The sequence below is a fragment of the Juglans microcarpa x Juglans regia genome, chromosome 3D, assembly GCF_004785595.1.
Source record: "Juglans microcarpa x Juglans regia isolate MS1-56 chromosome 3D, Jm3101_v1.0, whole genome shotgun sequence".
In the NCBI taxonomy this organism is placed as follows: domain Eukaryota; kingdom Viridiplantae; phylum Streptophyta; class Magnoliopsida; order Fagales; family Juglandaceae; genus Juglans; species Juglans microcarpa x Juglans regia.
Window position 1 is genome coordinate 4,671,441 of NC_054598.1, and position 15,901 is coordinate 4,687,341.

General features: G+C 32.3%; 1 protein-coding gene across 1 annotated transcript; it reads left to right on the forward strand.

Annotated features, from left to right (window-relative positions):
* The first annotated feature begins 10,948 nt into the window (after positions 1-10,948).
* Positions 10,949-12,604, forward strand: LOC121254222 (allene oxide synthase 3-like). Its single transcript, XM_041154185.1, has one exon. The coding sequence runs from the start codon at positions 11,096-11,098 to the stop codon at positions 12,602-12,604; it is 1,509 nt and encodes a 502-aa protein (XP_041010119.1). The 5' UTR covers positions 10,949-11,095.
* The last annotated feature ends 3,297 nt before the right edge of the window (positions 12,605-15,901 follow it).

Genomic DNA, 15,901 nt, shown 5'->3' on the forward strand with positions numbered 1-15,901 from the left:
CTGAGAGAGTTGCAGAAAGAGAGAGAGAGGATGAGAGAAACTGGAAATCAATCGGGAAAGAAGAATGGAGGTTGAAGATGCTATGATATTGAAACGAAGTTGTTTGATTTAAACAGCGACGTTTCACTTATTTTTTCTTTCATATGTTAAGGCTAAAACGACGCCGTTTGATTTAATACCAAACGGCGTCGTTTCAGTTGTGTTTAAAACACAACTATATGCATAAACGACGCCGTTCCACTTAAACTTAAGTGGAACGGCGTCGTTTCATATATATTAAGACAAACTAATATACCATCGGCCGGTTTGGCGGTTTGACAGTGGTTCAAACCGAGATCGAACCAACCAACTTCAGTTTAAGCAAATAACCACTGCACACAGATCGGTTCCGGCCGGTTCTTGACGCGGCCGATTGATTCGTGTTGGTGGCGGCCGGTTGTGTTGATTTCTGTTCAGCCTTATAAATAACACATTACCCAATTTTAAACGCTGAAGCTTTTCATATGTAAAAATTATTTATCCATTGTAAGCAAGATTATTAATAAAATTGGAATATAATTATTTTTCTGAATAAATAAATAAATGGAAACTATAGGTACTGAGAGTTGAAAAGATGGACAGGATGCTTCGAAAATCACTATGCATCACAAGTTTATTTATTTTTTTACCATAGCCAGTAAATACAGAGTTCAGAAGTTCAGAAGTAAATAAATTATAGTGAATCTTTTCCACTATGAAATTGCAACAAAGATGCTATTGAATGCTGTTGAAAAGTTTCTGAATGGCCACATCAAATGCATCACAAGTTTACTTGCATGTGATAAGCATGGAGTTGTACACATTTCTTGGTGGCAAATAGAGAAGTTTGGCGAGAATTTTCTTTTCAATGATATGAAAACTTTGATTCAGACAACCAAAAAAAAAAAAAAACACTTGTCCTGGCTGGCTCGGGAAAAGGGGAGGACGGGTAGAGAGTCAGAGACGACCTATATGTTTTACACGGCACTCTTACGTTTACAGTTTTGCCAGTAATTCTAGCATTTTTCTTTTGAAAAAGGCAGTTTAAACTTTGTCAAATCGCCATGTGATGATTAATGTTCTGTACAAATTGCAGTAATTCTCTTTCGATATGTTGTACTTTGTAAGATGACTTTTCCAATAAAGAATAAAGTTTACAAATGACTTTGCCATGAAAATATAAAACAGTTGGATAGCGGAATCTATCTTCTTCTTCTTTGTTTGTTTGGAAAATTATAACCTTACAATTAATCTTCAACTAATTTATTATTAATCTATTTAAAATGAAAGGTAGGTAAGTAAAATTGAAATTATTTTTTAATAAAGTGTCACAATTATATTGATTGATTTAAAATGAATTGTAAAGTAGTTGTAAGTGTATCATTATCCTTTGTATTTTTATGACCTGAATATATTTTGTCAGCGTAATTATGACGGATAATGGTGAGAGAGGAACATCTCCATTGATCATTGCTAAGCAACATTAATCAATGATTGCATTTGATTAAGAATATAATTTAATTAATTAATTTTTTTTAGTTTAAACTTTTGAAATAGATGAAAATTTCACATAATATCAGAGTATAAATTTTGGCTTGAATTCGAATTCTAACTCTATATCGGCCTTATTCTATTTAATTAAATATTTTACCTATTACACTCACTAATTGAGAGAAAGTTTGTACTTCTTTATATTAGATTAAACTTTTCAAATAAACGATGATTTCACATATTTTTGATGAAGTTGTACTGATCCACAGGTTGTTGGATAAAGAGTCTTTGAATATACGGTTTGCGTCTAAAATTAAAGTATGACTCAAGCACTTCTAATTTGAAGGTATAGATTTCAGAGATAGATGCCCATTATATAAGGTTTACCGAGTACTTAATGATGTTATGAAAATTATATGGACAATAATAAATATTTTTAAATTAATATTTATATGATATATTATATTTTTCTCTAAAATACAAACTCGACATAAATTCTAGAAATCTTACTGTAGGAATTAGTAATAATAAAGTGCACTTTTACACGATCTATAATGTATTTAATTAGTGATCTAATAATTAAAATTATGTTTGTCTTATTTTTTGTTTTAAGCTTCATTTAGAAGACGAGTAGTACTCATCTGCCCATCTACTCTACATATACCACACACATGATGAAGTGGCATTTATTTATTTATTTTTAAAACGCATGCGTTTTGGTTCACATATCTAAAACAGATTTGATGGCATTTCGAATTTTTTTCCTTCTCCCAGCATGTTCTTCCTCCCCGCTTCAACCCTCCGCCAGCTTCACTGTCTGGGGTTGTTGCTAGACGGTGCTTGTGTTTGAATGATATTTGGAAAATAAATGAAATGTGGTGGGATGAGATGAGATAAAATGAGATATGATGAAAAATGTTTCCAAACATCCTTTAAAAATGAAACAAATCAATTAATTGATATCTATCACAAAAACATATATTAATAGCTAGCTAGGAAAGATTGAAGGGAAGGGTAAGTACGTAGTGCAATAATTCAACATCGATTATTAATTAGCAATTAAATTAAGTTTATATAGATCGAGTTGCTAAACATTGCTAACAAACAAGAGGCCTTGCATTCATGGACTTGGTTTATGTCCTATTTTTTAAATATATATATATATATATATATATATATATATCAAAAGAACATATAACAAAATTCTTGCAACAAGGATTTAGATATATTCATATTGGATCTGTCCAAATTACTGCCAAACCTTTAACAAGGAGGGGCATCACTGCATCCTTATTATTTTGTTTAAAGGATGCCAGATTCAATAATTTTGAAACAAGTATTCTCGGAATCATCCAATCCTCTTTAACGGATGGACCAGTCCATTTTAATTGTTATCCAGATTTAACACTTGCTCTTGATGATGAACATATTTTAAAATGTTTGACTTTAAACATTTTAACTTCTGGATATGATATGCTTAAGGGTAGCAAATCCCTTACTTTGATTTACAGGATTTATTATCGTCTTTTAAAAACAAATTTAAATCCAAAAGCTATTGCAAAACTCATTCAGGGAAAAACTCTTCTGATCCAGAGTTCAACCCCAGACGCGGATGTTTCAACTCCAAAAATGATTTTTTGGAAAGACATAACTCTTCCCAAAGAATGGATTTTGGAAGAAGAAATATCTTCCATCCCTCGAAACCCTGTTGAAAGTTATCCAAGTAACATTCAACAGTACCTGGATGGAACGATTAAAATTACTTTTGATCAGACTAGATCTCCCGGGCTAAGAAGAAATTCTTTTGCTGGATCTAGTTCTTCTTTTGCAGGGTCAGAAATTCCAGTAAGAAGATATCAAAATCTCAAACAATTTCTGGAAGATTCTATTAAAACAGCCCAACTTGTTAATCCTGTTTTAAAATTGAAAGGACTTTCTACGTCCTCTCAGGTTACTTCTACTTTTTATTCTGCACAGGATGCTGGATCCTTTAAAGACCAGCCTATTCATAATGAAGCCGATAAAGAAGATGACTCATCTTTATCACTTACAGTTTCAGATATGGTAACTCTTGTTGCACCACAAGTTCATCACAGTTTAACTGTGTTGAATAAACCATTTGCTTTTGATCTTGTTTATCTTTTTGAAGAATACAAATTTTCAAAAAATAGTGTTAGGCGAAAAGCTTATCACACAAAGTATTCTGAAAAAGAAAAACAACGTGTCAAGCGAAAATGGAAAGAAGAAATGAATAAGCAACAAAAACATATTCTTTTCTTCGATTTTGTTGAAAATATTTATGTTTCTAACAATACTTTGAATGTTGTTAAAACTGATTTTGTCAAGGAATAAGGTAAAATGGCAGTTCAATCTAGCCATCCACCTTTGGAGACTGTTCTCATCACCCATAAAGGGGTTGAGATATTTGTTTCACCTTTCAAAATCTCAGAAACTATTTCCAGAGATCCTGAAAAGGACAAGATTTTCAAAGAAACAAAAAAAGTTATTTCTCAAAATAACTTTGTGAATCTTGCTCTTCATACGATCGGATAATAGTTAGATCGGATTAAAGAAAATGTTGAAAAACCTAATCTTATTCCTTTAGTTTTGACTACAAATCAACCAAAGAAAATGATTGAAAAACCTTTGATTATCTTACCTGAAAGTCGACCCAAAATTGACTTTAAAAATCTACAGACAAAGACTTTAGATAAAATTGATCAAATGCTTAATGATCTAAAAAAGGAACAGCCTTCTACTAGTACTTTATCTAACAAAGAAATAGAAGAAGAAGTTCTTGTTGAAACTACAGATGAGTCTTCTAATGACCACTCTTCTGAAGAAAAGGATCTTGATTTACTTGAAAAAAAATTTCAAGATATTATTTTAAAATCTGAAATAGCCAGATTTTCTTCAAAATGACCCAAACCAATGAGTCTAATGAAGAACTGGTATTCTAGGTCTACTCCTCCTGATTTACAGTTTGAAGAAAAAATTTTTCAAAACCAATCTTCTTACTCTGCCGACAAGGTCTACGAGTGGAATATTGATGATTTTTCTGAACAAGAAATCATGAATACCATGAGTAAAATGTCTCTTGTGGCAAATGCTTATGTAAATAACAATATTAGGCAATCCGATATTGTTAAAATTTTAATACAAGGTTTTTCTGGTGTTTTGAGAAACTGGTGGGATAAACACCTAATAAGAGATGCCAAGGAAACCATTTAGAACGCTGTCAAATGTAATGATGAAGGGTTACCTATTTTTTATAAATCTATTGGATCTGCCCAATCTAATGGAATTAATACTTTGATTTATACAATTTTAAAACATTTTATTGGCACACCATCTGATATAACTAGCCGCATCAGCGACCAGTTAAATAATCTTAGATTTCATCAGATGTCTGATTATAGATGGCACAAAGATGTTTTTATTTCTAAAGTAATGCTTCGGGATGATAGTTAGAAACCTTACTGGAAGGAAAAAATTATTGATGGATTACCTCGCTTGTTCGCTTACAAGGTGAAGGATGAACTTACTATTGCTGGGTCTTTAAATTACGATGCATACACCTATGGTGATATCTGTGCTGTAATTAAGAAACTTGGTGTTAGTATGTGTAATGATCAAAGAAGGCTTCGTGAGCAGATGAGAAATAGCAAGAAAGCCAAATATGAAATGAGAACATTTTGTGAATAATTTGGACTTCCTGCTATAGCTTCCTCTAAAAGGAAGCACAAGTTTTCTAAACCTCATGGTGGTATCAGGAGAAAACCCTGTGAAGAATTTTATAAGAAAACTTATAAAAAACTATTTTCTAAGAAAAAGAAATCTAATGATTTTTCTGAAGGAAAATGTTTTATTTGTGGCAATCCAGGACATTTTGCTGACAAATACCCCCAGAAAGCCAAAAAAGATAAAAAACTAAAAAAGAAACTTAATCAGTTGAATATTGATAACAATAATAAAGAAGAATTATTTCAACTCTTAGAAATAGCTTCGTCTTCATCATCTGATATCCTTGAGTTCAGTTCTAGTGATTCAGAATATCACTCAGAAACTGAATCTCCAGATTCTACTGGTCCTAAGCTAGGTTGCAATTGTAATGATACTTGTTGCCAGACAAAGGGTAAGACAATTCATGTATTGTCTAAATCTGAAGAACAAGAAAACCTATTGCTAACCTTGATTTCTCAAATAACAAATCTTGAGCTTAAGGAATAATATCTTCTTAAGTTTAGAAAGACTATGGCTTGCCAAGAACCAGAGTCTTCTAAGCAAATGATTAGTTTTCAATAAACCTTGGAGAGATTTCAAAAGAAAAAACCAAAGGAAATTTCTACAAATGATTTACAACACGAAATAAATTTTGTTAAAAAAGAAATCGTTGAACTCAGATCTGAGGTTAACAACCTTAAGTCTGAAAATGAGATTTTAAAACAAGAATTTTTAGTGTTTAAAATTGATAAACAACTTGATCAGGATATTCATTCTGACAATGAGCAAACAAACGATTCTGGTTCAAGCCAACATGAGTTAGCTGCTGATAATCAGATTTGTTTGATCCATCATACCATTCCTCCAAAATGATTTTCTAGGGTCACCATTGTGGTCGCCCATGATTTTCAATTTTCTGTTGTTGCTATGATTGATTCCGGATCAGACCTGAATTGTATTCAGGAAGGACTCATTCCTAGCAAATATTTTGAAAAATCCTCTGAGAAATTTTTTTCTGCAAATGGGTCTCAGATGAAAATCACATATGAGCTTAACCACGTTCATATTTTTCAAAACAATGTTTGCTTTAAAATCCCCTCTGTTTTAATCAGAAACATGTCTGACAAAGTGATTTTAAAAATTCCATTTATTTCTGCTTTATATCATTTTTTAACTGAAAAAGACGGTATTATTACCGACCCTTTTGGTCAAAAGGTCAAATTTAAATTTGCATCTCGTCAAGAGATTGATCAAGATAAAGGTTTGAAATCTTTGCTCTTTGCAAAAGAAAAACATCTGAATTTCCTTCAACAGAAAATCAGGTACAAAAAGCTTTCTGAACAATTATCTTCGCCAATTTTAATTTAAAAAATTGATGATTTTAACAAGCGTCTTATTTTTTATGTCTGTTTTGATTTACCAAATGCTTTTTGACATAGGAAGAAACACATCATTTCTCTTTCCTATATCAAAAATTTTGATGAAAGCACTATTTCCACTAAAACCAGACCCATTCAGATAAATAGTCAGACTTTAGAATTCTGCAAAAAGGAAATTGCAGATCTTAAGAAAAAAGGCATAATTAGAGACAGTAAGTCCCCTTGGTCTTGCCCAGCCTTTTATGTCCGGAAAAATGTTGAACTAAAAAGAGGCACACCTCGTCTAGTCAATAATTACAAATCCTTGAACAAAATCTTGCAGTGGATTAGGTACCCTATCCCAAAAAAAAATGACTTAATTTATAGGTTGAGTGATGCTGTGGTCTTTTCCAAATTTGACCTCAAATCTGGTTTTTGGCAAATCCAAATAGCTGAGTCAGACCGGTATAAGACAACCTTTGTTATCCCATTTGGTCATTTCGAATGGAATATGATGTCATTCAGCCTAAAAAATGCTCCTAGTGAGTTCCAACATATCATGAATGATGTTTTTAACTCGTTCATTGCTTTTACTATCGTCCATATAGATGATGTCCTTGTTTTTTTCAAATCTATTGATGAACATTGGAAACATTTGAACTATTTTCTAGACATCATTAGAATCAATGGTCTTGTCGTTTCAGCGAAGAAGATCAAACTGTTTCAAACCAAGATCAGATTCCTTGGTTATGATATTTCTGAAGGGAAAGTCAGGCCCATCCAAAGAGCCATTGATTTTGCCGACAAATTTCCTGATATTATTCTTAACAAAAATCAATTGCAGAGGTTCTTAGGATCTTTCAATTATGTTGCTGACTTCTACAAGAATATGAGGAAACAATGTCGTCCTTTGTTCAAACGACTTCGTTCCCATCCTCTTCATTGGACAGAAATTCATACAAACATAGTGAGGAAAATCAAAACACATTTTAAAACCCTTCCGTGCCTTAGTATCCCCACTTCTGATTCTTTTAAAATTGTTGAAATAGATGCCTCAAACATTGGTTATAGTGGCATTCTGAAAAAATCTGTTTAACCAGGTTCTCCTGAACAAATTGTTCTCTTCCATTCTGGAACCTAGAATCCTGCACAAGAGAAATACAATACTATTAAAAAAGAAATTTTATCTATAGTACTATGTATTTCTAAATTTCAATCTGATTTGTTGAACAAAAAATTTTTACTCCGAATTGATTGCATAAGTGCTAAATTTATTTTAGAACAAGATCTTGAAAACATTGCATCAAAACATATTTTTGTACGATGGCAAGGTATTTAAAGTGTTTTTGATTTTGATATTGAATACATCAAATGCACTAATAATTATCCATGATTTTCTTACTAGAGAGTTTTTGCAGACACCCAACCATGAGCGTAAGCAAGAAGAAAGGAAAAGAAAAACAGAGAGCGAACTCCCTACCTCCAATGGTATCTAATTGTTGTGAATTGTTTCTTCTTTGTTGAACTTATTTTGTTTTCTGACAACCCCCACCCGGAGTTTCTACTTTGATTGGTTCAGGATCATCTTTCGATAAGTAGGTCAGGAACCCGGAGGTGTAAGTCCCGTTTTAAAGCCAGGGAGGCGAGTGTAGGGCAGCTATAAGTTCAAACCCGAGGGCCGAGAGTGGTAAGTTCGCAGACCCTTGAGATGCGACGGTCGGTGTTGTCCTAGGACAAAATAAGTTAGATAAATAGATCTAATTCAACAATTAGTTCCAGTTCGGCTATGCCGCCTGACATAGTTAATGAGGAAGATTGTGCTTTTGAAGCAGCAGAATCATCTATATTTATTGCAACAGATCACATAATGATTCCATTTTTTAATAACTATTGTTATAACTATATATAACATATTTTTTAAATGAAACATGCATGCCTTGCATGAGATAAATGCTTTTACATATCTGGTTATTTTTTTCTTTTAGAGGTTTTTATACTTAATCAAAAGCAAAGGAGGAACATTCAATTGCTCGACATTAACGTCGTTTCCAAGTTAATTTCAATTTTCAACCCTTATTTTCACCAACGTTTTCAATTCCTTGCCCTCCTGTCTTGTCTCCAAAGTACTTTTTGTTATTGCATGGTTTGAGAAACGTGATGCATGGGGCTCTATATACATGCATGATAGGAAGCAGCCGGGACTCTTTTTTATTATCTTATTTACAAATCTGGCATCTACCACCCCATTTTTACCAAGCTAGCTAGGGATTTATTATATTAATAAAAAATTCAAATTAAATACAAATATTTTTTATTTAAGTATAATCAATATATATGTCAATATTTTATGATCGATCTGGTGTGTCAATAAAAAAACATGTAAATTGATTTATTATTTTTAATGCAAGTAAATATTATACTTTATACTCTTGAACTTTTTATATTTTAAATGTGGGTTATGCTACTTTTAAGTCTGGTATACTTCACATCACTAGCTACTATACATGTATTATAATGCCAAAATATTGACTTGCAAATAGATCAGTAGTTCAATCATTTTAGATTATTAAAATTGATACATTAAATCTTCAAGTTATATTCTTACTTATAAAAAAAAAAAAAATCTTCAAGTTATAAAAAAAAGTAGCATTTTATATTCTTCTTCGATCCTTATGATTAATTTAGTTATAGATGATATAGTATAATAATCTCAATAATCGGATAATAAACAAAAAATATTAATTTTTATAATTCTAAAATTATTATTAATTTGGTGTATAAGTATAAAATATTTATTGATTTAAAAAAGATAATATTCATCACCCTTTTCATTATTATTATTATTTTATTACTACGTTAATGAATAATTATTAATAAATAATGATAAGATTGATGTAATATTATTTATTATACTATAGCAGTACTATTCTGGTTCAGAATTATATAAAGTAATTGTACTACGTTGGTTCTGTAGTAAAACCGCACGTTCGCACACCCTGTCACTCACGTTTCGTTAAAAGTCAAGTCTAGCTTTTTCCTGTCGTGGTTCACGGACAAGTCTAGCACGTTCGCACACCAATATAAATGTTTTTTTTTCTTTTTATTTTAAGAATTTTTTAAACATTCTTAATCATTAAAAAAAAATTAAAAAAAAGTAAAGTATATGAGTATGCATATTTAGTGAGCATATTTAAAAGTCATACCATCATTTTCTTTTATACTGCATGTGTTTGTATAGATATGTGTGTGTATATATATGTTTGTATATATATATATATATATATATATATACATATATAAAAGTCAAGTCTAGCTTTTCCTGTCGTGGTTCACGGACAAGTCTAGCACGTTCGCACACCCTGTCACTCACGTTCGCACACCAATACAAATGTTTTTTTTTCTTTTTATTTTAAGAATTTTTTAAACATTCTTAATCATTAAAAAAAATTAAAAAAAAGTAAAGTATATGAGTATGCATATTTAGTGAGCATATTTAAAAGTCATACCATATTTTTTTTATACTGTATGTGTTTGTATAGATATGTGTGTGTATATATATATGTTTGTGTATATATATATATATATATATATATATAAGTCAAGTCTAGCTTTTTCCTGTCGTGGTTCACGGACAAGTCTAGCACGTTCGCACACCCTGTCACTCACGTTCGCACACCAATACAAATGTTTTTTTTTCTTTTTATTTTAAGAATTTTTTAAACATTCTTAATCATTAAAAAAAATAAAGTATATGAGTATGCATATTTAGTGAGCATATTTAAAAATCATACCATCATTTTCTTTTATACTGCATGTGTTTGTATAGATATGTGTGTATATATATATATATATATAAAAGTCAAGTCTAGCGTTTTCCAGTCGTGGTTCACGGACAAGTCTAGCACGTTCGCACACCCTGTCACTCACGTTCGCACACCAATACAAATGTTTTTTTTTCTTTTTATTTTAAAAATTTTTTAAACATTCTTAATCATTAAAAAAAATTAAAAAAAAGTAAAGTAGATGAGTATGCATATTTAGTGAGCATATTTAAAAGTCATACCATCATTTTCCTTTATACTGCATGTGTTTGTATAGATATGTGTGTGTATATATATATATGTTTGTATATATATATATACAGGCGCGCTAAATATTTTTCCCATTGACAAGTCATATTGGTAGAATGAGAATTTTAATTCTATATTTGAATTAGATAATTCTAAATGTTAATTAAATACCTGCAAACCTACTTATGTTTACTTATAAGGATAGTGCTACAATACCTACGGAGCTAGGGTGAGGCCAAGCATTTTCCTTACCTATAAATATCCCCATGCCTCTTACACAAGAGGCATCGCAAACTTGCAGTAGTGCTAAAATTGCATGGTACTAGCCTTCCCATCATTCAACGTCACCATTTTATTAGAACCAACACTGATCTTTTCCCTACCCCCCACACCAAAACCGCAGCTCATTCCCAAAAATTCATAACCATATATAATATGGCTTCAAGCATTTCTTCAACATCTCCCTCCATTAATTCTGATCATCAGCTTGATGCAGATTCTCCCACAACACAAATACTCCCGTTAAAGCCAATCCCCGGCCACTATGGCCTTCCCATTCTTGGAGCGATCAGGGACCGCTATGACTACTTTTACAGCCAAGGCCGGGACAACTTCTTCCGAACCCGAATGAAAAAACTCAATTCCACAGTGTTTCGAACCAACATGCCTCCCGGACCCTTCATTGCTTCCAACCCTAAAGTCATAGCTCTCCTTGATGCCATTAGCTTTCCTGTCCTCTTTGACACCTCCAAAGTTGAAAAGCTGAACGTTCTTGACGGAACTTACATGCCCTCCACCTCCTACACTGGCGGCTACCGTGTTTGCGCTTATCTCGACCCCTCCGAACCCGGCCACCCTGTTATCAAGCGTTGGTTTTTCTCCCTTCTCGCCGCGCGCCACAATAAATTCATCCCTATTTTTCGACACTGCTTGTCCGAGCTTTTCATCAACCTTGAAGAACAAGTATCCGACAAAGCAGCTGGCGGCAAGGCGGACTTCAACATTCTTAGTGACGCCATGTCTTTCAACTTCGTGTTTAGGCTCTTCTGTGATCGAAGCCCTTCAGATACAAAGCTCGGACCAGACGATGGACCCAAACTGTTTGATTTATGGTTGTTTTTCCAACTTGCACCTTTGATCACACTAGGGTTTCCAAAATGGTTTAACTTCCTCGAAGATTTATTGTTGCATACGATTCCTCTACCGGCATTTCTCGTTAAATCCAGCTACAAGAAGCTGTACGATGCTTTCTACCAGTCGACTGGGCCGATTTTGGATGAAGCAGTAAAGGGTTTTGGGATAAGTAAGGATGAAGCTTGCCATAACCTAGTTTTCATGGCGGGTTTTAATGCTTACGGTGGATCGAAGACCTTGTTCCCTGCATTGATCAAGTGGGTCGGATTGGCAGGAAAGAATTTGCACCGCCAGTTGGCTGATGAAATCAGGACCATTGTTAGGGACGAAGGTGGGGTCACTTTATCAGCGTTGGAAAAGATGACTCTGACCAAATCAGTGGTCTACGAAGCATTGAGGATTGAACCTCCGGTTCCGTTCCAATACGGTAAGGCAAAGGAGGATATGGTGGTCCACAGCCACGATGCTTCTTTTGAGATCAAGAAGGGCGATATGATCTTCGGATATCAGCCATTCGCCACAAAAGATCCCAAGATTTTTTATGATCCGGAGGAGTTTGTGGGCCATAGGTTTTTAGGTGATGGAGAGAAGCTATTGAAGTACGTTTACTGGTCAAACGGGCGTGAGATTGATGATCCAACGGCGGAGAACAAGCAGTGCCCGGGGAAGGATCTGGTGGTGCTAATGTCTAGGGTAATGCTGGTGGAACTTTTCCTTCGTTATGACACGTTCACGATCGAGGCCGGAACGTTGCTTCTGGGGTCATCGGTGACGTTCACGTCGTTGACCAAGGCAAGCAGCATTAATTAACCTTGGTCAAGTACTATATATATAGACCCATTTCACTTCACTGATCTCTTCTCGTGTGCAATTGGTGATATGGGTTTTGATGAACTGCATAAGTTTCATCTGATCAGTGTGCTTTTCCACGTGGTCAGTTTCTATTGGTTTGATTGTCAACAAATTAGCTTTCTTCATTGGATAAAAAGTCGTTGAATAATTTAAGGCGTCTATAAATATTAATTTGATTTGTATGTAGGGTTTGTTTGTAAAATTTGTAAAATATCATGCCTCTCATGATGTGCTTAAAAGAAGTACTGTGTGATGTGCTTAAGTTATGGCGTAAGTTATGGCGTAAGTTATGCATATAACGTGTGCACAATTATGAGTGTAAAAAAAGAAAAAAGGACGGAACCGGTAGATTTGGTTTGGTCCAATATCGAATTTGGTTCAATCCGGTACCGGTTTTATTTTTTTAAAAATTTATCAAAATCGGTTCGGTTCCGATTTTTCTATTTTTAAAACCGAACCGATTCATATATATATTTTAATGTTTTATATTATATATAAAATAGTTTTGTATTATATAATAAATTATTGATTAATATAATATTAAATTTTAAAATCTTATATCATTATAGTCTATAATACAATTATAATATATATTATAATATACTACAATATATTATCACTATATTATTATAGACTATAATATACTATTATATAATATATAATATAGCATATTAAAATCAAAAAATTAGATCAAATTGAGTCGAAACTGATAAAATTAAAAATATCGATTTAGAAAGATAATGGATACGAAATGAATTTTTGAAAGTATAAAATCATACATATCAATTGGGTCTCAAATTTTGTTCAATACAGACCAAACCGGACTGATTGCATCCGCACAATCAGTGTGTGATCTTATGCTACAATCTGCATGCTCACAGCAGAAGCATGCATGCAGATGCCAAATGACAAGGAAAGAGGGCATCGATCGATGTCATTACACATGTGAATAGTAAGTACAGTGGGTGTAGGTTGCTGCAGGCCTATACGGTCTTACGTACTCGGGCCAGCATCTGCAAATTAGTACTATAGCGAACGCAATGAACACTCGAAACGAAATAGCCAGATCATACAGTAACTGACAGCACACATACAGTTCCCCTGCTTCCTGCAAATAAATCCTCCACGTCGAAAGCTTCGGTCAACAATCCCATGAATGCAAGCTCCAGCTCACAGGCAGATATCATCGGATCCCCTTCCATTCATGCGGACAGCTTAGCTCTGAGCTGCCCGTCAATGATTCAAAATTTTCTTATATCGACACAATTTGTAATTTGACTGTATATAATTATAGAGCGTATAAATACGGTTATTTTAAAAAGGAATAATATTTATTATTTAAAAAATTAATTTTTTTTATTTAAGTTCTGTATATATTTATTTTTTTAAAATGATTATATAATGCTTAAGGATGACACTATAAAGAGATTTTTTACTACCACGTGTATCACATGAGCTAGCTACCATTTATATTTATATTGACAGATCGATGGACACGGTTCATATCACAGAGAGTACGCTTCATCTTTGACAGTAATACTACCTATAATTTTGAATTGTACAAACGTTTACAGTTATTTTAAAAAAGTTTAAGATCTATTATTAAAATATTAATTTTTTTATATAAATCTTATATTTATTTATTTTTTTTAAAATAATTATATATTATTTACATACTCACGATTACAACTATTATTTCTCTTAACACAATTAAGGGGTCAAGTCTCAACTCACACCGTGAATGATATACATGAATCTGCAAGATTTTTTAATTTACACATTATAAATATATTGATGATAATAACTTATGTGTTATAATAATTATCTTTTTTATAAAAATGAGTCTCATAAAAACTTATGTGTTATATATCGGACTTAAAAGCTTTTTAAATCTTAAAAAAGATAATGAACAATGTTACTCGTGATAAAAGATTTATCTTTGTTTATAAAAGAAGGGAAAAAAAAATAGCACTATTTGATGAAGAAAAAATTATTTTTATCAGTCACTATTCACCACTCATATTTTATAAAAAATATTCTCACACCTCATAAAAAAAATATAAGTATAGACTGTATAAATGAACAGTAGCTGATGCATAACATTTCTAAATAATAATTATGTAAGAGAAATGTTAGGAAGCCCGTTTATGCTTCCCGTCTGATGTGAAAAGGCCAACTCTCTCTCTCTCTCTCTTCTCTCATAGCTCACCCGCATTTCTCTCCTGCCCCGTGCTATGCCACCCATTCCCCCACCCAGCCCTCTCTCACTCTGCGCCGCTTGAGAGCATTCTCATTAGCTTGACCAAATTCATTTTCAAAATTTAGCCAAAATCACATTTTTTTACATTTGTTTATTTTATTTAAATTCAATCTCCACATTGGATTAGCCATTTACTCTCTATATAATAATAAAATATTATTAATTTAATATTTTTTTTATTTAATTTATTTGTATCACATTTTATAATTCTACCAATTTAATACTAATAATAATTATATTCTAATTAAATTAAATTAATATTTATTACATTTATTAAATATTAAATTAACATTAAATAATAATAATTATTATTATATTCTAATTAATATTAATATTAATATTTATCACATTTATTAAATATTAAATATTAATATTAATAATAATTATATTATAATTAACTTAATAATTAATATTCTAATTAATATTAACTAATTAATTTATTTTTTTCACATTTTATATTTAATAATAATAAATTGAACCAAATTTCTTAATTACAAAAAATACCTACATATTTTGTGAGAGGAGTGAGAATTGAATATTTTAATATTTGGCTAACCTACTGTTCACCTACAAATTTAGAGAATCACTGTAGCAGAAGTCTAAAATTTTATAGAGATGTCCAATCCAATGTGGTAGTTTTTTGTCACATATTGGTTAAAGTTTAGCTATCATTGCACTTTGGCCAAACCAATAAGGATGCTCTGATACCCGTTTCTAAAGACATCCCCAATTCATTATTTGTCACCATCTCCATCTCCCTGTCCCGCGTCTTCGTCTCCATCTCCCTACCCCGCATCTCCATCTCCATCTCCATCTCTCCTGCCTAGTTCGGGAGTCAACTTCTTTCCTCCACTGCATCTCTCCTGCCCAGTTCGTCTTCAAGGTAAATTTGAATTTTTTTTTTCTTTAGTTTTGTTTTGTGGCTTTCATTTTTTTGAAATTTTTTTGGATTTTGTTTGCGACTGATTTGGACTCAAAAAATAAGTACTATGTAT

What these genes read in the sequence shown, in the direction of transcription:
- LOC121254222 (XM_041154185.1), top strand. Translation starts at nt 11,096, where the DNA reads ATGGCTTCAAGCATTTCTTCAACATCTCCCTCCATTAATTCTGATCAT.